Source organism: Aythya ferina, assembly GCF_964211825.1.
Source record: "Aythya ferina genome assembly, chromosome: Z".
NCBI classification, from domain to species: Eukaryota; Metazoa; Chordata; class Aves; order Anseriformes; family Anatidae; genus Aythya; species Aythya ferina.
The window spans coordinates 37,734,747-37,755,967 of record NC_140299.1 but is presented as its reverse complement, the minus strand read 5'-3'; the positions used below and the strand labels follow the sequence as shown (position 1 = coordinate 37,755,967).

Genomic DNA, 21,221 nt, shown 5'->3' with positions numbered 1-21,221 from the left:
ATGGAACGTGGTAACACTATGCAGCAAGATTGGAAAGTGCAGCTATTATTTAAATGGGCAAGTTTTACCAGATATGTCAGGATGATTTTAGCAAACTATAGCTAACATGCAGCCTAGAAAATTTGTGCCATGTGTAAGAGACAGTGTCTACCACTGAGAGATCATATTAATTCAAGATATACCATCAAAAATAGCCATAACAGGAAATAGGCAATGGGTGCACAGGGGAAACAGGCAAATTCACAGGGGCATCCAGTCACAATGACAGTCTGTATGCATAGTTCAGTGTTTCAGGTGATTTACAATATACTTGACTAATGCAACATAAAATTGACACCCATTGTCACCATAAACATTGCCTAACCACTCAAACCTCCAACAAGCTGTGAATTCTTCAGTTCTAATCACAGCGACATCACTGGCTCATTTTGTTTTCCTTTACAAAGTTGCATAAATTATTTACTCTCACACTTTCCCTCTCCTGCCCCAATATGTAGGTAACAACATATGCTGAACTACCTTGCAGCTAAATTATGAAGAACAATTACTTAAGTAGTAAACTAACAACAACTACAGTGTGCTTCCCATGGTATATGATATTAAAAATACCTCTCATTAAGGTCAACACCACAAATGCTCTAAAATAACCATGCAACAACATACCACATACCACTGCCTTCCTTTCACTAGGTCATCTGAAGACTTTTCAGTGTGGAGCTGCAAATTTGTGCTTTTTCTTTTTGTACAATATTTAATGTCTGAAAATAGAGTCTGTCCCCGGAGAGAGTCCGTCCCCGGAGAGTCTGTCCCCGGAGAGCTCTGCTGTAATTAGTAATCATTATCTGTTATTGAAATACTCTTAGAGCAGCACAAGTGTGTGAGAAGGCCAAATACCTCTCCATTGCTGCTTCCCATGCATCATAATTCCTCTTTTCAGTTGGAATAACAACTCACTGTCACCCCACTGAAGCTTACTACTGTTTTTGACAATGAGCATGAAAAGAAAAACAATAAGGTGATGAAGCAAGATTAAAGGAACTGCAGGATGTAGGGGCAAACATTGTTCAATTGTTGAAGCACACTCAAAAAATAATAATTATGTCCAAACATATATATATGTTAGTTTAAATTTCATATTCCATGGAAAGTTTAGCCCAAATTTCTGTACCCACAGAACTCAGCCATTTCCTTATTAGAATTTTAAACTTGATAAATCCAGTATAAATAAGAAATGTGGATTAATCTTCCTAAAGTGTGGATCTTGCCTACAAGCATCCTTGTTCCATTGTAATTATTGCAGCTGTAATTTGAGAGAATACCAGTATATAGTGGAAACATAGGATTTCATTTTACAGTGGTAATCGTGTTTTTGTTTGTTTGTTTGTTTGTTTGTTTGTGATATTTTTAAAAGAAATAGTAGAAGTCATATTTGATGTGAGTCAAATTGTTACTATTTTTGTGGTGGTTTCCCTTCTGTTTCATTTTATCAACTTTTTGTTCTGCACAAGGTTGCCCATTCAGAGTTGAATAATATCATAGAATCACAGAATGGCTTGGGTTGGAAGGAACCTTGAAGATCATCTAATTACAATCCCCCTTGCATGGGCAGGGGCACCTCCCACTGGGCTCCCAGGTTGCCCAAAGCCCCATCTAACCTGGCCTTGAATAAGTCCAATCATCCAAAGCTTCCTGGGCAACCTGTTCTAGTGCCTCACCACCTCTTAGTGAAGAATTTCTTCCTCATATCTAATCTATCTCCCCTCTTTTAGTTTAAAACTATTGCGCCTTGTCCTGTAGCTACATTCTCTGATAGAGTGCCTCCCCATCTTTCCCCCTCTTTAAATGTTGGAAGACTGCTATAAGGTCTCCATGAAGCCTCCTCTTTTCCAGGCTGAACAACCCCAGCTCTCTCAGCCTTTTTTCATAGGATTGGTGCTCCAGCCCTTTGATCATCTTTGTGACCCTCTTCTGGACAATCTTCAACAAGTCCATGTCCTTCTTGTGCTGGAGACCCCACAGCTGAATGCAGCACTCCAGATGTGGTCTCATGAGAGAGGGGGAGAATTATCTCCCTTGACCTGCTGGCCACTCTTCTTTTCCTGCAGCCCAATGTAATGTTGGCTTTATAGGATGCAAGCATACATTGCTGGCTCATGTTAATTTTTTCTTTCATCAACACCCACAAGTACTTCTCCTCAGGGGTGCTCTCCATCCATTCATCACCCAGCCTGTATTCATGTTTGGGATTGCCCCAACCTTGCATTTGTTTGGCATTGTTGAAATTCATGAGGTTCACATAGGCCCATCTCTCAAGCCTGTCCAGATCCCCCTGGATGGCATCTCTTCCCTTGTATGTGTCAAACACACCACACAGCTTGGCATCATCCAAAAACATAGATCTAAGTACTTCCATATATTTGGAAATCTTGTCTAGTTCTGATTATGAAAACTTTAAAATCTTTTTCAAGGAAATAACTACTCTCTTTAAGACTTATACAAAACTCAGATATTTTAGAAAATCATACTGATATTTTTTTAAATGCTTAAGGTTAATCTCTAATTTTCATTCTTTGAAATATAATATACACTGAAAGGTTGTAGGTGTATGTTTCAATTATCACCTTCATTAATAGGCTTAATTTCCAGACCCAAAATGACTTCAGGATGAATTTGTTCTTGTTCTGTTTAGTTAAGCAGTCACAATAATTGTGCAAATAAAAATAGGCAGACAAAATTGCATATTACAATGTGGACAGATCTTGACCTTCTCTTTTAGAAATATTGATCTGGACAACAACATTATTATATCCAGTGTCTGTGATGTAAATTGAAGTAACATTGTTACAGGATAATTTGTCAAGAACTTTTATCAGATCTACACAAATATTCAAAACTGATATTTTTCATGTATTGTGCATATGTGGAGACAACTGGATATTATTTTAAAAAACAGAACAGAAATGAAAAAGATTGGGATTTTTAAAAAGAATTTGAAAAGGAAATTATGCTTAATTTGTTTAATTAGGAAAAAGAAAGGTGATGCGGGATAATAACTTTGATTAGAATATAATTAAACTAACTGATCTTTTTATTATATTAATAAAGTGAAAAAGAAATGGATGCAACAGCCACAGTTTCTTGTTGGGAGTTTCTTGATGGGAGTCTAGGATCCTTGGGGAAAAATAAATAAATAAATAAATAAATAAATAAATAAATGAATGAATAAATAAATAATAAGATAGTTTATCTTTAGTGCACATTATTCCAATTAACAGCTCATGCAGGTTGTTTTAGAACTATTATTATTTTTAAATCTGCTGAGCTAATATGGTTACTTCTTCCAAATCCTGCACAAAATAACAAAGATAAATGACTGTACAGTTTTTCCATAGAGTTCCAGAGAGACAGCACATGCCATAAATTGAAACAGACAAATCTATTTAAAGAATGGATACTGAGTAATAACTGAATTTATGAAATGAAAACCTAAACCACAAATTAAATATGCTTTTAACATTCTGCCCAGGATCCAGGTAAAGGAAGAGGAAGCCAATTTTTAAGCCTGTCTTGAGTACCATTACTTTCTGTCATCTTCAGGGTATTTTGTTTAATTCTATTAAATTTGCATACTTGAGTTCAAAGAGAAACCTTGAAGACTTTGCAATCAAACAATTTCTATGCAAATATAAAAGCTCCCTTTATATTATGGTTCCAGTTGACAATGTTCTTTTCTTGGTAATAGTGTACTCATAAGGATAGAAAATTCTGGGAGACTTGTGTCTTAAATACTAATGCATAAGAAGTCACCTAATAATCTCAGAAACAATTCACCCATAATAATGCAGAACAGCAGAACAAAGGTCAATATGTCCAAAGGTAACATATTCAATAAAAGATTAGGTATGTGATGTCACATCTCACCCTGTGTTCAAGAACAAACATGCTTAGCATGACTAAACATGATTGTGGCCAAGTCATATGATAAGACTTTGCTGGGTCTGAGACAAAAGGGAGAACACAAAACCCCATCCTTGATTCAGATAAATAAAACCAAATTACTTTTAAATTTTAAGGTATCTGCCTGTATCGCACAGGCTTTAAGCCCAGTGTTATAACCACTTTAGAGATTTATATTCTCTGATTCATGGCTCCAGGATACAGCATTGTAACTAGTTAATTTTTTGTTCCTACAAATAAGCCTATTCTAGGATCAGTTTCAACATCATTTGGGGAGTAATGCATTTCAGATATTCTGACTTGTTTTTTCACTGTTGTTTGACAAGGACCTAATAGTTAACTTTCTGGAGAATGTGATCCCTGATTATGTTTTATGGAGCAGAGTTTCAAAGAGCTACTTATCTCACCTCTCCCAGCATCCCACCAACTGCATGCTTAGCATTATTTGTTGTGAGGTATGCATAAGGTAGTCAAAATCAGTGACAGGTCATCCTTAATAAAAACTAAGAGGGCAGATAGGCAGTGAAATCTACATGGGAATTGTTGGCTTTCTGCCTGCATCAGCACAGGAGACTTCATTTTATTGCCATGACACCATTCTGTTTAGCAAGCTGGACACAAGCCAAAATGTTTGACGGACATTAATGATCAGATGCTGTGTGGCTGAACTTCTTGTGAGAACTTGGCTTGGTGCCTTCCCTCCCATCATCACTGCCCCTTCTCATCTCTCTCGCTTCACCAACTTTGGCTGCAGAGTGTGTTCAAAGTGTTTGCTGGGAGTGGAAGGCTCACTTACAATCACTAAACAAGCCTCCTACTCTGATGGAAGAGAGAGAAAGGGAAGAGAAGCAAAAAGAACAGAAGGGAAGGCAAAGGAGAAAAAAAAAATAATTGAAATTCACATTTTTATTATTATTGCTGCTATTAATAAATGTCTCTACTCCAAAAATGGAAGAGATTGTTCAAAATTTTCAAGAGTTCAGGGCCACGTTTGTTGCCTGTGTTTTGCCGTGGATAGATTTCTCTTACATTTATTTAAAAAAGCTATTGGCTTCTCCTGTCATCACATCTCTGCATCATTTTGAGTAGGATGTGTTGCCTATGAAAAGAGGAGTTACTCTGTTCTGCTTTGCTAGAACATTACACTGTAAAAATCAAAGACAAATCCCTGCAAGGAAACTTCAAAAAACAATAATTCTCAAAATAACTTACAAAATAGCTATCATTTTATACACTGAAATATGATTCATAGAAGTTAATGCCATATTTTTTTAAACTGTGTGTTGTATTTGTTCACCCTTTACATCAGTAGTCTATGACCAAATGAACACGTAGCTATTTGTATGTTAAACTCGGATCATACATAGATAACATCTGCATGCACAAGAGTTCCTGCACAGCTCTAATTAGTTGCTCAAAACCTACTCACTGAAGACTCACTGTCAGAATTAGTGTTGTGCTTGGGTTAAGGATGCAAAAGATAAGACTTCCAGTATGCTCATGTAACTTCATGTTATGTCCTGGCATTGGCCTGTTACATGTATTGCATATATGCTGTGTATGCCTGTTGTATCTATTATTCAGGATATAATATTGTATTTACTTCAACAGAACAAGTTAAAGTTTGGGTATCTTTGTAGTACAGGGGGAGATTGACTGTGTACCAAAACCGGAGAAATGGTATTGAGTTTTACTATTGTAATTCTGCCTTCTGATAACATGACGCTGTACTGTTGGCTTGCAACACTTATATTTCTGAAATAAGAAAAGACAATTATCAGTCCTCAACTGGCCAGCAACATGCCCAGATGGCAAAGAAGGCCGACAGTATCCTGGCTTGTATCAGGAACAGTGTAGCCAGCAGGACCAGGGAAGTGATCACCCCCCTGTTCTCAGCTCTGGTGAGGCCACACCTCAAGTACTGTGTTCAGCTTTGGGCCCCTCACTGCAAGAAGGACATCGAGGCCCTGGAGCTTGCCCAGAGAAGGGCAGCGAAGCTGGTGAAGGGCCTGGAGCACAAGTCCTGTGAGGAGTGGCTGAGGAAACTGGGGTTTAGTCTGGAGAAGAGGAGGCTCAGGGGAGACCTTAGTGCTCTCTGCAACTACCTGAAGGGAAGGTGTGGGGAGCTGAGAGTCTGCCTCTTCTCATATGTAACTAGTGATAGGACAAGAGGGAATGGTCTCAAGTTGCTCCAGGGGGGGGTCGGGTTGGAAATTACACAGAATCACACAGAATTTTCTAGGTTGGAAGAGACCTCAAGGTCATCGAGTCCAACCTCTGACCTAACGCTAACAGCCCTCCACTAAACCATATCCCTAAGCTCTACATCTAAACGTCTTTTGAAGACTTCCAGGGATGGTGACTCCACCACTTCCCTGGGCAGCCTGTTCCAGTGCCTCACAACCCTTTCAGTGAAGAAGTTCTTCCTAACATCTAACCTAAAACTCCCCTGGCTCAACTTAAGCCCATTCCCCCTCGTCCCGTCACCAGGCACGTGGGAGAACAGGCCAACCCCCACCTCGCTACAGCCTCCCTTGAGGTACCTAAAAAGAGCGATAAGGTCGCCCCTGAGCCTCCTCTTCTCCAGGCTGAACAAGCCCAGCTCCCTCAGCCGCTCCTCGTAGGACTTGTTCTCCAGGCCCCTCACCAGCTTCGTCGCCCTTCTCTGCAGCCGCTCAAGCACCTCGATGTCCTTCTTGTAGCGAGGGGCCCAAAACTGAACACAGTACTCGAGGTGCGGCCTCACCAGAGCTGAGTACAGGGGGACGATCACCTCCCTAGCCCTGCTGGTCACACTGTTCCTGATACAAGCCAGGATGCCGTTGGCCTTCTTGGCCACCTGAGCACACTGCTGGCTCATATTCAGCCGACTATCCACCATCACTCCCAGGTCCTTCTCTGCCTGGCAGCTCTCCAACCATTCCTCTCCCAGCCTGTAGCTCTGCTTGGGGTTATTGCGCCCCAGGTGCAGGACCCGGCACTTGGCCTTGTTGAACTTCATGCAGTTGACCTCAGCCCATCGGTGCAGCCTATCCAGATCCTCCTGCAGAGCTTTCCTACCCTCAAGCAGATCGACACACGCACCTAACTTGGTGTCATCTGCGAACTTACTGAGGGTGCACTCGATGCCCTCGTCCAGATCATCGATGAAGATATTAAAGAGGACATTAAGAGACATTTCTTCTCAGAAAGATTAGTCAGGCATTGGCACGAGTTGCCCAGTGAGGTGGTGTCACCATCCGTGGGGGTATTTGAGGAAAAGTTGGATGTGGTGCTTAGGGACATGGTTTAGTGGGTGACAGTGGTGGTAGGGCAATGGTTGGACCAATGATCTTGGAGGTGTTTTCCAACCTTATTGATTCTATGACTCTATTAAACCTGTTACGTCCACTGCTTTGGAAGTCACTACATACCTTCATTATTAAAATAAGTAACTTATTGATCATCTAAATTTGTTATTTTCCTTTCCACTGTAAATTGCCTTTTCTGCTACATTTATGGTTCACCTTATGGTGTTAAAAATCTCCACCTGTAAGTAATTACAGATATTAGCCAAGTGATCTCTTGAATAAACTAAGTTGGAACATAAATCAGGAAATGGACATGTAGGTCATCTAGTACAGTTCACAGACATCATGTCCTGTAAATACATTCAGCAATTTCTATTTTAGAATGAATTAGAAAAAAATTCCCCCTCTATTTCTGCTGGGTAACTGTTTCACAGCCATCACTAATGTATTTGTTAGAGATTGTCTTCTAAATTTTAGCGAGATTTTCTCACATGCAGTATTTGTCCATTTGTTGCTGTGTCAAAATTGTTCTTCAGCTTAAATAGTTTTTCCCCTATCTTTTTAGCATTTGACATATTTATAGAACACAATCACATCCTCTCTCAGACTTCACTTTGCTGTGCTAAACAAGCCACTCTAACTTCTTAACATTTAAGCTGTCCGTCTCCTTGCTGTCCATAATGGTGATTCCCTCCACGTCTTTCAACCTGAATTCTGTTCTTGAATGCGGGCAGTAGTAATTAGTAGATTCATTACCATTCTTTTTTTTTTTTTTAAATTTCAAAATCACCAAATAACTTTGTTTCATTCTTAAAACACTCTGCTCATAACTTCCTCAACCCTGTGGATTCTGATTCCCCAGCACAGCCCACATCTCCAGTGCAGACATTTCCACTTCCAGCTTGCTGTAATATTAACTTTTATTTTGTTTCATTACTGATTCTTCAGAGTTCTATACATGCTTTGTAGAAACCGGATAGACTGATTCTAATTCATTTCTCTGCATAAAATAAGTTATCTGAAAATATCTTAAAAGGTTTATCTTGATTTCTAAATTCAGTGTGTGCTGCATTCCATTGACTTTGATGCCTATTACTCCGTCCTTCAAAATCTGTTCTAAAGCCTTGAACAATAATGTTTTATATATTAATTTTCCTTCTGTTAGTCAGAATTTCCAAACCACTGTTCATTCCTGTAGTTCTTTTTTGAAGCACTTTCTGTTTCCCAGCATTATTTTTTCAAATGTGGATACCAGAATGGGGCACAGAATTTGCAGCTTTCTCTATGCAGCGATAATACTGTTTCCCTGCTCCCTGCACATATTCATACTCATTCTACTTAGAGATCCAAAAATCAGACTAAATTTTAGGGAAGCCAGCTGGTTATCTGCCATGACCCTAAACTGCCTTTAAGAGTCACCGTTTTCCAGGAGTTTGTCCACCATCATGTATTTGTTACCTACAGGCTTCATTTCCTTGCATGCAGCTAATAGATTTATATCAGGATGCCTTAATGTTTTTCCAAGTGTGGTTTATCCTTGATGTGATTTAGTCTTTTCCAAACTGAGAGTGCCCAGCAAAAATCAGGTTAGGTAACAACCTCAGCACATCGTTAAGCTAATAATTCTTTGGCCTACCTAGTTTGCACCCAGTTAGCAACTTTAAGCAGTCAGTAAAAGTAGAATTAGGGATATTACCTTCCAGGAAATGAAGTAGAGCTTGGGCTTTACTTCAGTGATACCTGAATGAAATATGATACTATGCATCTTATTTTCTTTTGGAAATATATAATCAAAACTAATCTTAAAATTCATCTCCTTTGCTTTATGGGGAAAGAGATTTTTTTCACAGAAAGTTAACATGTAGTAAAAAAATATATGCAGAAAAAGAAATAATGTACCAGAAATGTTCTTACATTACATTAACTGGAATATACAAATCCTAAAGGGCAGGAAACTTTGGAATGAGAGTTACAGGAAAATATACCTCAAAATGTCCAGTTTCCTTACAATGTCACAAAGTGTACTGGAAACCAAAACTGTTTAGTTACCTCATCCATTCTCACACATATATGGAAACTGTTATAACAAGCCAGAATAGCATTACTGTTTTTGGACTAGTTGTGAAAAGTGGCCTCTGATTTTGGGTGCCCAACCTGAAACAGGTGATATAGTTGAACATGAAAAACCACACCATTCATGATGTGGAATAAATCTTAGTTTGGATTGCCAATAGTCAAAAGCAGCTTTGGCAAAATGGGTCTCTTTCCATACACTTGAAGTATATGCATTTCAAAGAGAGACTTTTTGAAATATGAATGGAGTTGCTTATCCCCTTTCTTCACATGCTTCTAAGGACTTGAGCAACAACAGTGTCTACACAATTCTGTGTGTTATGTGGGAAGAAGTTCAGTAATTATCTTGAAAACCTGAAGCCTTCTGTAAGGAAGAGTTTAACGAGTGAAACAAGTCATATGGTTCTAGTAGACATAGCTTCCTCTCCAGTGTTTAATCACATGATAGTACAAAAGTAACCGCAACTGCCTAAACCTCTCCACAGAATGGGTGTTTGCATGTGAAATACATCCCTTACCTAGTCCTAACACAGCTTTCTTTCTTACACAGTACCCATTTTCTTTGGTCATCTATTATTTACTAGAGATGCCTTGTGTTACAAAAAGTTTGGAAAACCTATCTCTTATCTTATTTACAATACACAATCTACTTTATCCCAGTAACAATATCATCAACAGAAGTAATGATAATAAGGAGAGAGAGTCTAAACCAGAAGTGCAATTCACGCAGCCCTTTAGCTGGCACTATTTTGTTTAGGAAAATGGGAAATTCATTCCAGCATTCCACAGGTTCAGATTTCAGGTTTCAGCCAACACTTCTTTTGGTTGCACTTTAAGCACTAATTACAGCTCTGTAGGGAATAACTTGGAGCTGTTTAAGCTGTTGTTCTAGTGAACAGTAAAATAAAATATATACAACACGCAAGGACGTATGTTGCAATGTTCCATTGATATATCCCAGTAATTACTGTGTTAATGTATGGATGCTCGTGGTTATTTGATACACTCTTCTTAATGCACACATAAAGTATTTTCGCACTTCGGTATCTTAAAGGAATCATATCCTATTAGCTAATAAAATACATTTTCCTTCTTTCTGTTGTGATTAATTATTTTGTCTTTTCCTCAGTAAAGAAGTTGGTTCAGAAGTGAGCAAGAAGTTTAATTGCACTAGGAACAACTTGCTTTTTCAGGAACATAATTGTCTCTTATTATTAGTAGTGATAGATTTTTGCATTGTATATATATATTTTTATATGCTTGTTCTAGCACTAAAAAATTCTTTTTCGACTTTCTAGTTTTCTAGAAAAAAAAAAAACAACAAACAAACAAAAAAACAAACAAACAAAAAAACAGGAATGATAATATGCAAGCATGGAACCTAATTTTTAAGCATTTCCCTCAAATGGGCATTTTTATTTATGTATGCCTGTTAGGCTTACTACTCGTTTTGTCATAGAGATTTTAGGCATACATTTTTAATGAATTGATACCCAAACGTGACTTTTTCTGAAAATGTGGACATCTCAAGAGAATTCATGGCCTCAGAAATTTCTTCTTTTGTTTACAGCTTTTTTTCTTTTGATGTCCAAAGAGGATATTTTAATTATAAATACTCCATTGGACTATCTTATGATACGACTTCAGAGTTGCTGCCTGGGGCTCTCAGTTTGCCATTATCTCTTTTGGACAGATGCCTGCTTCAGAGTGAGAGTGCTTTGCAGTCTACAGAAGAGCCAGATAGTTTTACAGGTGGTGTGCCAGACTGTTTTTTTTCATTTTCAAATTAGAGGTTAAGTGTGCTGGTAGAAACTCAGCAGGGTCTGTGAGATGCTGCCTCTCAAAAGAAAAATTCTGCCAGTTAGTAGATTGGCAGAACTTTGCCTCTACACAGGGCAATGGCGTCCAGCATTCAGGGTATGCAAAAATCATTGGAATATGAGGAACCTACAAGAGGAGATGCTGCCTCTCACAGGTGCATATCTCAGGGTACTGTCTTCCTTGGTGCTTGGCCCTGTGGTGGCTATGCTTAAAATCATGCCTGCATAGTACTTTTTCTAGGTCACCAGAGTATGGACCAGTGTTCTGGAACTTCAGATCTGAACATTTCCACTCTAAGAATTAGTTTTTAAGGAAGAGTTCGTACCATAGGCTATTTTTTCCACTTCCCACTTCAGGATCAATCTCACTTCTCACAAGTATTAATTTTTGTTATTGGAAGCATTAAGTAACATTATTAGGTAGAACAGAGGAAATTAAATGTTTAGACTCCAGGTAAGGATAGGGTGTCCTTCCTTTACTCTTTGTTTTTTATTTGCATGATTTGTTTTGTGCTCATGTGTGTGGGCTTTCTAGTATACTGCTGCCAATTTACCTCTCCCTGTCTGCAGCTGCTGTACCTCTACTTACTCCAGGTCAGTGGTTCTGTCTTCTGCATTTCCTGCTCCTTCAGATATATTTTCCTGTCACTTGTTAATCACTTCCACAGAGAAAGCAAAACTCACCAGATAGACAGGGAGGGCTATTGGGGCAATCAGTTCCTATCCTACATCACAGGCAGGAAAGCATCAGGATTTGAAGCTGGATTAAGGCAGCTTGACTTGTAAAGTAGAGAATGAATGGCCAGTATAAACTTTGTAAAACAGTGTGAATAAATCTTGCTCTACTGGCTCAAACTACAGCTGGTAGATGGAAACTGTTTTTATTAGATGGAAGTGTGCTGGAAGCAACTTGCAAGTATGTGGTCTGCTAGTTGTCCTTAGCTTAATGTGTGAAGACCTCTACCTTATAATGGTACCTGCCAGTACCAGTAAGACATTCACTCTGAGATGTGTTTTATAGGTATACACACACACATACACAAATGCATACACTTGGAGCGTTGAATGTTCTTTTAATAGTGTTAGGAAATTCTGCAGATGTCATTATGAAAATGTTCATACTGGCTCTGGTTCTTGGCAGACTAACTCTTCCATGCTGTTGAACTGGAAAAAAAAAAAAAAAAAAAAAAAAAGAGAGAAAGAAAAGGAGCATTCGTATCACATACCCCACTTGCAACTTGCTGACCAAGGAAAACAAAGTATTGGCAGAAAAAAAGTGAATGCCCCAAGATTCTTGTGCCATGCTTTTACAGGTGCAGTTTCTGACTTGGGGCGCTTTTGTCAATGACCTGAGTCCATTTCATTCAAGGTCAGCTGTGAGTGGAGAACACTAACTTTACCCAGGAAATGTGCTAGAAAATTGGGCTGAGACAATAGGTCAGTAGCAAGTCTTAGCTGTCAGTGAAAAACTTTTTTTCATTTCAAAATGGAGTAGGTGATTTTCCTTTAACTATGTGACATTTTATGCAATTTAAGAAAGCAGATAAAAGAATAATGGTCTGGTTCACTGAAATTGAAAAATACAGGACACCTTGCAGAGTTTGTGAGAGGGAGTCAACAGGTAACACTGCAAATTGCAGAGCAGACACAACAATGTGCCTACAAGGTAAGGCAGTGCATTTTTAAAATCATGGGACAGGAATTGATCATACTTTGCTGTACACCCATTCCACCTCGGTCCATGCCTCTGCTGTAATTCAGTAACACTTTTAGTTTTGTCCAAGTTGTACCCATATGGTTTGTAAATGCACCTTTGCTTTTCAGTAATAAATGACACATGACTTCTTTGGCAGCTCAAGGCTTGACTTTTCATCTTGACACCCTTGGGCATCTGGCAGATGACAGATGATAGATTTAGACAAACAGTAAAAGCTACAGAGTGCCTTGCATGTGTGTTTATCTTAGCTTTGTAACACAGTCCAAATGTTATTTAACTTCATGTATTGAAAGGAGACCAATTGGGAAAGGCATTCGCATACAGTAGGACAGCTGATGTTGTTGCTCTAATTACTTGTTTAGTATAGTTGCTAACAAGTTTATAATTTCCTGAGCATGACTGGGTCTATTGAAATAAAGTAAGGTGTTTGGAGACAGGGAGGAGGAAACCAAATAGTAGTTTGACAATAGGCAGTAAATGTAAAACAGAACTTATTTACTTGACATATTATTTTGTTCAGGTCAAATTTATAATGCACACATAAAGCACAGGTTTGGTTTGGTTTGTTGTTGTTGTTGTTGTTTGTTTGTTTGTTTGTTTTTGTTTTTGTTTTTGTTTTTGTTTTTTTTTAAGGTTACCATTTTCTTTGCCAAATAGATTTTAAGAATGAGATTTTTAGCACGTTTTCCAGATGCAAGGTAATGCTATTTTCGGAGAAATGCCGAGTTGTTAAATGTGCTATATTGCAGTGTATTAGGGAATGGGAGTTCTTTCTTTGTATGTATTAGAAAATATTCCTTACCATTAGTCAGTGCACCTGGTTCTTACTTTGTAGTGCAATGACAGAGATGTTAATATGACAGAGATCTTAATATATTTACAGGAGGCATTAGTTTTTTAACAGATATTTTATATCAGTTTTTTACAAAAAATGAGCATGTAAAGGTAAATCTGGGTGCAAATGGCTATTATTTTTAAAGCCCAATGATTACTATTAAAATGTAAATGGGTGTTTATTATTTTTAAATACTGCATTGCAGAATTTTTAATATATGTGGGCATGTTTTCAGTAGGACTAAATTTTATGCCCAAAGAAGTATTCACATATCTTTCTCTGCAGCTCATTTTTTCATTATTAGAACAGCAGCATAAGTATGCATCTAAAGAAGTGTAGACACATTCTATGTGCAGAGAAACTAATAGTTCAAGGGCTGTGTCTGCAAAACTTACGCAAAGTACAGTCCTAACCTGCTGTGAAATGGTTTTCATTGTGAGTGGGACAAATCGTGTTATGCTGCTGCTTGCAGACTTTTCAGCCTGATGATGGGAAAAAGAAAAAAATAATAAAAATAAACATAAATAATAAAAATAAACATAAATAATAAAAATTATTAATAATAATAATAATAATAATAATAATAATAATAATAATAATAATAATAATAATAAAAAGACAGGTGGACTGTTAATGATAGTTGTTTTGTTTGTTTGATTGTTTTCTTATGCTTTAATCTTCTATGCATACTTTTTATATATATATATACATATATATATATACACATATATAAAAGTCAGAGACAGACTTAGACAAAAAAGCCAAATATTTAGTTTCCATTTTTCTCCTCCTTGGATCTTTGGTTACACTACCCTGAACTCTCATTTTTTCTTTTTAGGTTGTGTTGGTGGGTTACTCTGAATTTCCAATTGGGTATCAATTTAGCCAAAAATACTAATATTTTGCTGTACATAGTACTTTGCTTTCAGGAAACACATATGAAAAAGATGAATCTAAAATTCTTCAGGAACACTTTTGAAAATTCATCAAAAGGTTTTGATAAAGTATTTTGTCTAGTTATGGAGATAGAAGTTCATTTGTGTGATATGCTTTGCAGTGTCATTTCTACCTACCTATCCATGTATTATATTGTTGCCGTGTATGTATGTAGGAGAGAGAATTTGTTTTGTAAAAGCAGTGTAGCACTAGACAGAAATCTGTAAATTACCCTGAAGCAAATGTCAGGAGTGACAGACAAGTCAAAGATAACCATTTGGGAGACAGAAGAAGAAAGCAAATAATAATGTACTTCTGGAAAGTATTACATAATAGCAAAAGATGATGGGATCAAACCGAAACAAAACCAGTAAAAATCAAGCAGGAATAAATTGCAAAGTAGAGAAGCATCATATCTTTAGCATAAACCTCCATCCCATTCCCTTCAGACATGCAGAGTGTCCTAATTTCTGGCTTCCTGACCTGCTGGGATAGTAAATCAGTGAATATGCATGAAATAATCTTTCTGTTTATCCTTTCTCACATCTATCTCATCAAGTGTTTTCAATGGAGTATGAAGTAAGGATATACAAAGAGAGGTGACCATAAAGTAGAATGAAAGAGAAATGGTATGCAAACCTGTTCCAGTCCCATGAAGTTGCAAAGCACATCCCACTGACTTTGAGCAGCTCTGAATCAGACACTGTTGGCTGAGAAGAGCAGAACAAGAACCCCAGAACAAAACCAAAAGGGGTTTTCACTTGACAAATGTTCATAATGTGCTGAAGGAGCTGTAGGACAGGGATAGATTTTCACTTCAGAAAACTTGTCTCTAAAACAAAAAGAAATGTTACTATTTTGCATCTTTTTTATATGCGTAGTAGCTAAAATCAACTAAAGGAAGAGAAAGAAGTTGAAATATTTGTACTTCTTAGCTGGTCAGACTAATCTTGTCTGGAGAATGTGGATTTCGTAACACATTTAACTTGGCATACTGGAATTTTTTTCTTCGCTTAAGATGTTTTCTTATTTAGTGAGAAGTTTCATGGCAGAGACATAACCTTAGGTAAACATTAGCAAGGAGTATTTTATATTTAACTTATATTGCTGGAGAAAAGAGTCTCTTCAGGTACTATGCTTTTATTAAACTCACAAAATGAAATGCATAAATGTTTGAGAACTGAAGCTTTGATTGTGAACTGTGAGGGATTTTTTCTTACATTGATTTACATTCTCAGCATAAAATGCCAAAATGAAACCTCTCTGTACATCTGGAGTAAATGAATCTTTGAATTGCTAATTGTTTAAGGTTGACCTAGTAGATGTCCAACAGCTGTCTTTATGTTATTTGTGGTACACAACTGCACTCTGTTTAGAAAAACAAACACTCCCCACATGGCCAAGCAATTAATTCATGCACACAAAAAAATGTTGTACACCATATAACACTAATTTATCACACACAGGGAGAGCAGGAGAGGCAGCTACCTCTTACAGAACCCAGGTAGACATTACATGATGACTTGCAAACTAATGAGGTACAAATGAGACTGTTAGTTTAATTGTAACTTAGAGGGATGTTCCATTGCTTTGAGAGAATGTCATGTAAGAAAAGGTGATACAATTTAGCTTAATCAAAGACAAGTTTAAACCTTTGGTAAACATTTCTATATGAACACTATATATTATCTGCTGATAATTAATGCAGATCAGAAAGATGCATGGATTTGAATTTAATTCACCAGCATGAGTTTGCCTAGAGAACTAGTGCATGACCCATCCCTGGAGGTGTTCAAGACCGAGTTGGACAAAGGTGGCAACCTGTTCTAGAGGGTGGCCACCCTGCCCATGGCAGAGGGGTTGGAACAAGATGATCTTTAAGGTCCCTTCTGACCTAACCTAACCTAACCTAACCTAACCTACATTCTATGATTCCATGATTCTATGAAAAGTGCAAATATAAATCAGGAAAAGCCAATTCCCATGACTGTGTATCAGTAATTCTCAGTTCCCATGTATCAACAACAGAGATTACTGACCTTTTTCACTTTTCACATCAATGCAAGAGTACTAGCACCACCAAAAATATGCATTTATTTAAACACTACATACCTTTGGCATATTAAGAAAATGTCAAAAGGTTACCTAATTCTAAGTTCTCATTTCAAATTACAAATATGCCTAAGCAATTTGTCCAGCTATTCATATGTTTAAAATGTCTTGCTGAATTAATGCATTAGTGCTTAACTGTATGGATTTAAAAGTATCTTCTTTTTGTCCATTTTTGTTCATCTATTGTGTTGTGTACTTAGTATTTATAATGACCTAGGTGGGTTGGACTAGATGACCTGAAGTTCCTTCCCACCTCAGATGTTCTGTGATTCTGTGATTTATAGTGAAACCTATATAATTTCACCTTCTGTGAAACCATGACACCATGATTCACAGTATATAATGCTACCCAAACTATATTTAGTGTTACCAGGCAATTCAAGAAGAAACAGCTGACAGAACCCTAATAAACAAAAGGTGCCATGCATTACAAAAGGTTTTATTTTCAAGTATAATACTTCTTCTCCTGTTTCAACTCAATATGATGTTTTAATGCCTGGTCTGTCTTAAGCACCTCTTTCTTAGTAAGGCTGAGCAGTACAGGTGCTGAGCAGCAGACACTGTACAAAAGTTATTTCTAAAGTTGTGTTCATCACACACATTTTCTGATTTTTTTTGGGGGGGTGGATGTCTCATTCTGAACTCTACTAAATCCTGCTTTTATTTCAGATTCTTCTCAGTGAGATAGTTTGTTTTATTGTTTTTCTCTCTTCAGATGTCTCTTAGGGACAAATACCTACTTGTTATGCAACTGATGAGAGGAAAAAAGAGTTATGAATCAAATCTTCTGTGCTCTTTCCAAACAGGGACGAAGAGGATTAGGTTCAGTTTTTGTCTGGGCATCTGGAAATGGTGGAAGGAGTCGAGACCACTGCTCCTGTGATGGCTACACCAATAGCATCTACACTATCTCCATAAGCAGCACAGCTGAAAGTGGGAAGAAGCCGTGGTACCTAGAAGAATGTGCATCCACACTAGCTACAACATACAGCAGCGGAGAATCCTACGACAGGAAAATAGTATGTCTTTCAGTTTGGGGTTTGTGGTCTGCCACTTTGTGGGGATGGGGAGAGACAGATAATTTATTCTAATTAATGGGTTGCTTTTGGAAACAAGCATATGAGCACAAGTTGATTTTGCCCCAGTTTTTTTACTTGATTGATGGCACCACACTCCTTCAAGTTTCAAATCTGGTCATTTGAAGACAACGTGGGTACCCTTGCATTGCGCAGCCATTGTGCAGCAGTGCGGGTGTATCTGGTTCATAGTACATTTTTCCACTCACTAGTTGCTGCCAGCTCTGAGTGATGCTTTCAAAGATTCTGTTGCCATTGCCACCAAAATAATTTGTTTCATTACCTGTATCCTGCCTAACATCATCAGGCCTAAGAACATGTCCTCTTTTCTTTGGTTTTAAATCTAGTTACCATAGTTTTCATATTTTACATACATGGCATTAGCAGTTTTTCCACATGCCTCTATTTTCTCATATTTGTTTGAATCCAGTATCATTTGTCTTCTACATTCATTTGCACTCATTTATTAGAATCAGAGAGTCACAAAGTATCCCAAGTTGGAAGGAACCCACAAACATTATCAAGTCAAACTCCTAGACTCAACACAGAACTGAACAAAAATCAAACCATATGTGTGAGTGCATTGTCCAAACACTTCTTGAACTGTGGTGGTCTCAGTGATGTGAACCACTTCCATGGGGAGCCTGTCCCAGTTCCATGCCATTCCCTCAGGTCCTGTCGCTGTCCCCAGGGAGCAGAGCTCAGTGCCTGCCTCTCTGCTCCCCTCGCGAGGGAGCTGCAGGCCACCATGAGGCCTTCCCTCATCCTGTTCTGCTCTGGGCTGAACAAACAAACAGACCTTGGACACTCCTCATATGTCTTCTCCTCTAGACCTTTCACCATCTTTGTAGCCCGTCTTTGGACACTCTCAAATAGTTTTATGTCCTTCATATATCATGGCACCCAAAGCTGTACACAAATTGTTCATATTACTGCCAGTTCCTAGTTTCTGGTATATTGTGAGCAAGATTAAGCTCAGTGCTCTTCTTTCCCATATTGCTCCTCATCTCCTTCCTAAACAGTCTGTGCATCCATTTTCAATTATGTTCTCATCTTGGCTGGAAACTCACCAATTGTTTTAATTCTGTTTGATAAAGTATCGATACCATTAGTGTTTTTACACTATGATATGTTTGCTTTTTAAAATTGAGTGCATTAGATATACTTTTCAGTGTTCAATAAAACCCTCCTTTTAGCCTTTTAAACTCTTCTTTTACTGTTAGTCTGGTTTGTTAATACTGTCTGCTTTTTTGAATTGAGTGCTCTCAATGTACTTTTCAATATTCAATTACACTACTCAATCTCGCTTTTTAAACATTTCTATTGCTATTAATTAGGTTTGTTAACAGTCTTCCTCCCAGCATATTTATTCTAGTGTATAACATATATCTTAATTTCTTCCTGAAGGTGTTTTTTTGTTGTTGTTTGTTTGTTTGCTTGCTTTTGTTTATTTGTTTCCACAGATGTCTTCCTAAGCACCAGTCTAACATTACTTTTTTTTGGTCCTTAGCAGAATCTTCTCTTGGTGCCAGTGAAGAGTTAAAAATTCTTGCAGCTATTTTTTGCAATAGTGTCTGTCTTGCCTTTCAGGACTGTGGGATGCTGACCATTTCTTCTTGGATTCTTCCTTATTATCAGATGATCTAATTTTTGTTTTAAACTTTTTCAGTGGTGCCGCTTCATTCCAGTCGTTTTCCTGTTCTTTACTTACTTCTCTTCACAGAAACCTTATCTCTGTTCCTGGCATGTTTCTTGTTCTCACTGATAAATAATAGCGAAGGACAGAAATTACTTTGTTTCCTAGCAGTCCTCACTTATGTAATTAAATTCCTTTTACTGTCCTTTAAAAGACCATCACTAACTTCCGTATGTTTAAGTGAAATTTATAATAAGGTCCGCAGAGACCTTGTGATTCTCCACTCTGAACTGTTGCATAGCCAAGTATATAGGACTTCCCTGAGTCCTTCAAATCCAGTAGCTATGGTCAACTCGACAATACACACAATCTTCCCTTCAAAGTTTCCAATGACAAAAAAAAAAAATCCAGTCAAGTCTAGTGGTAAGTGGTTTTAATTCTGCGTTGTTATTAAAAATATATGTATCTTTTTTTTGCTGTCTGAGCTCTTCTAGTTTCAATGTCTCGACATTACATTGTGTCACAGATATTATTGTTAGCATGAAGAATTTCTTCTCAGAAAGAGCAGTCAGGCATTGGAACAGGTTGGCCAGGGAGGTGGTGGAGTAACTCTCCCTGGGGATGTTTAAGGGAAGGTTGGATGTGGTACTTTGGGACACAGTTTAGTGGGTGATATTCATGGAGGGGCAGATGGTTAGACCAGATGATATTGAAGGTCTTTTCCAACCTTGCTGATTCTATGGTTCTATGATTCTGTGATTCTGTGATTCTATGAAGATTGCTCTAGTAGTCTAACATCTTTCTTTTAAACCATGTAGCATGGTTAGGTAACCAGGGTTAGGTAAATGATTTTAAGCTTCTTGCATGATTCTGCTTAAGGCATGTTTTCTTAAGAATCCTCTCTCAGCTTTGAGCACCCAGACTGGACACACCACTCAGGTGGTAATGGCATGAGTGCCAGATGGACCAGGAAATGTGGATCTGTAACTGCCAGATTTCACTTCTCTTAATACAGTAAGCCTCACTGAGACCTGTTAGCCTCACTGTCACATTACGTGTTCATCGCTGTGTGACAACCAAGTTGATTTCAGAACCACTTCTGGACTTTTTCAGAATTGCTTCCTGGAGTTCAGGTGAGAGGGTAGTTATGGTCTCTTTATTGCACCATTTACCATTGGCTGTACTCAATTGGCTATACTCAACCCAGTCCTGAGTTAACACCCCTAATTGAGTGTTAACTCAATTCAGACTAGCCCCCATCATCACTTTCTCCAGTGTTTCTACAAATGCAGCATTCATCAAAAGTTATCAGTGTTTTCACCTAAAAGCTTTAGGCCATATTAAGGTTAAGAACCAAATCTTAGAAGGCCAGATTAAAAACAAACCTCATTTATGATACGTGCTTTTAAGTATATATATTTTCTATAATTATAACAATATATATAATTTCTTCTGTATGCTTATATTTTGAGACTTTTTAATTATTTCACATGAAATGTATGTATTATGTATCATCTCTTAAATTTAAATCTTTCTTTTCTTTTTTTTTTTTTAATATGTGATATCACATTATTTGTCTTTCAGAATTCTAACTATACTACTTTCAACCAAAGTGCTGACCAAAAAAAAATACTGTGGCAATTTGGCAAGCTCTTTTTTCCAGCAGCCTATGTTATCATCATTGAATATGCTGCTATTTAATCAATTAACAGTTAGTTTAAATCTTGTATCAGTTGTTTTACATCAGTTAAAAGCTTGGCATTAACAAA

At 37.6% G+C, this 21,221-nt stretch overlaps 1 protein-coding gene across 2 annotated transcripts in view; it reads left to right on the top strand.

Moving 5' to 3' along the window:
* PCSK5 (proprotein convertase subtilisin/kexin type 5) overlaps nucleotides 1-21,221 on the top strand; it is a 256,873-nt gene that overhangs the window by 111,358 nt on the left and 124,294 nt on the right. For both annotated transcript variants that reach the window (XM_084504938.1, XM_084504939.1), the window contains exon 8: nucleotides 17,547-17,759. In XM_084504938.1, coding sequence (XP_084361064.1) covers nucleotides 17,547-17,759 — 213 coding nt within the window. The remainder of the gene's footprint in view (nucleotides 1-17,546; nucleotides 17,760-21,221) is intronic.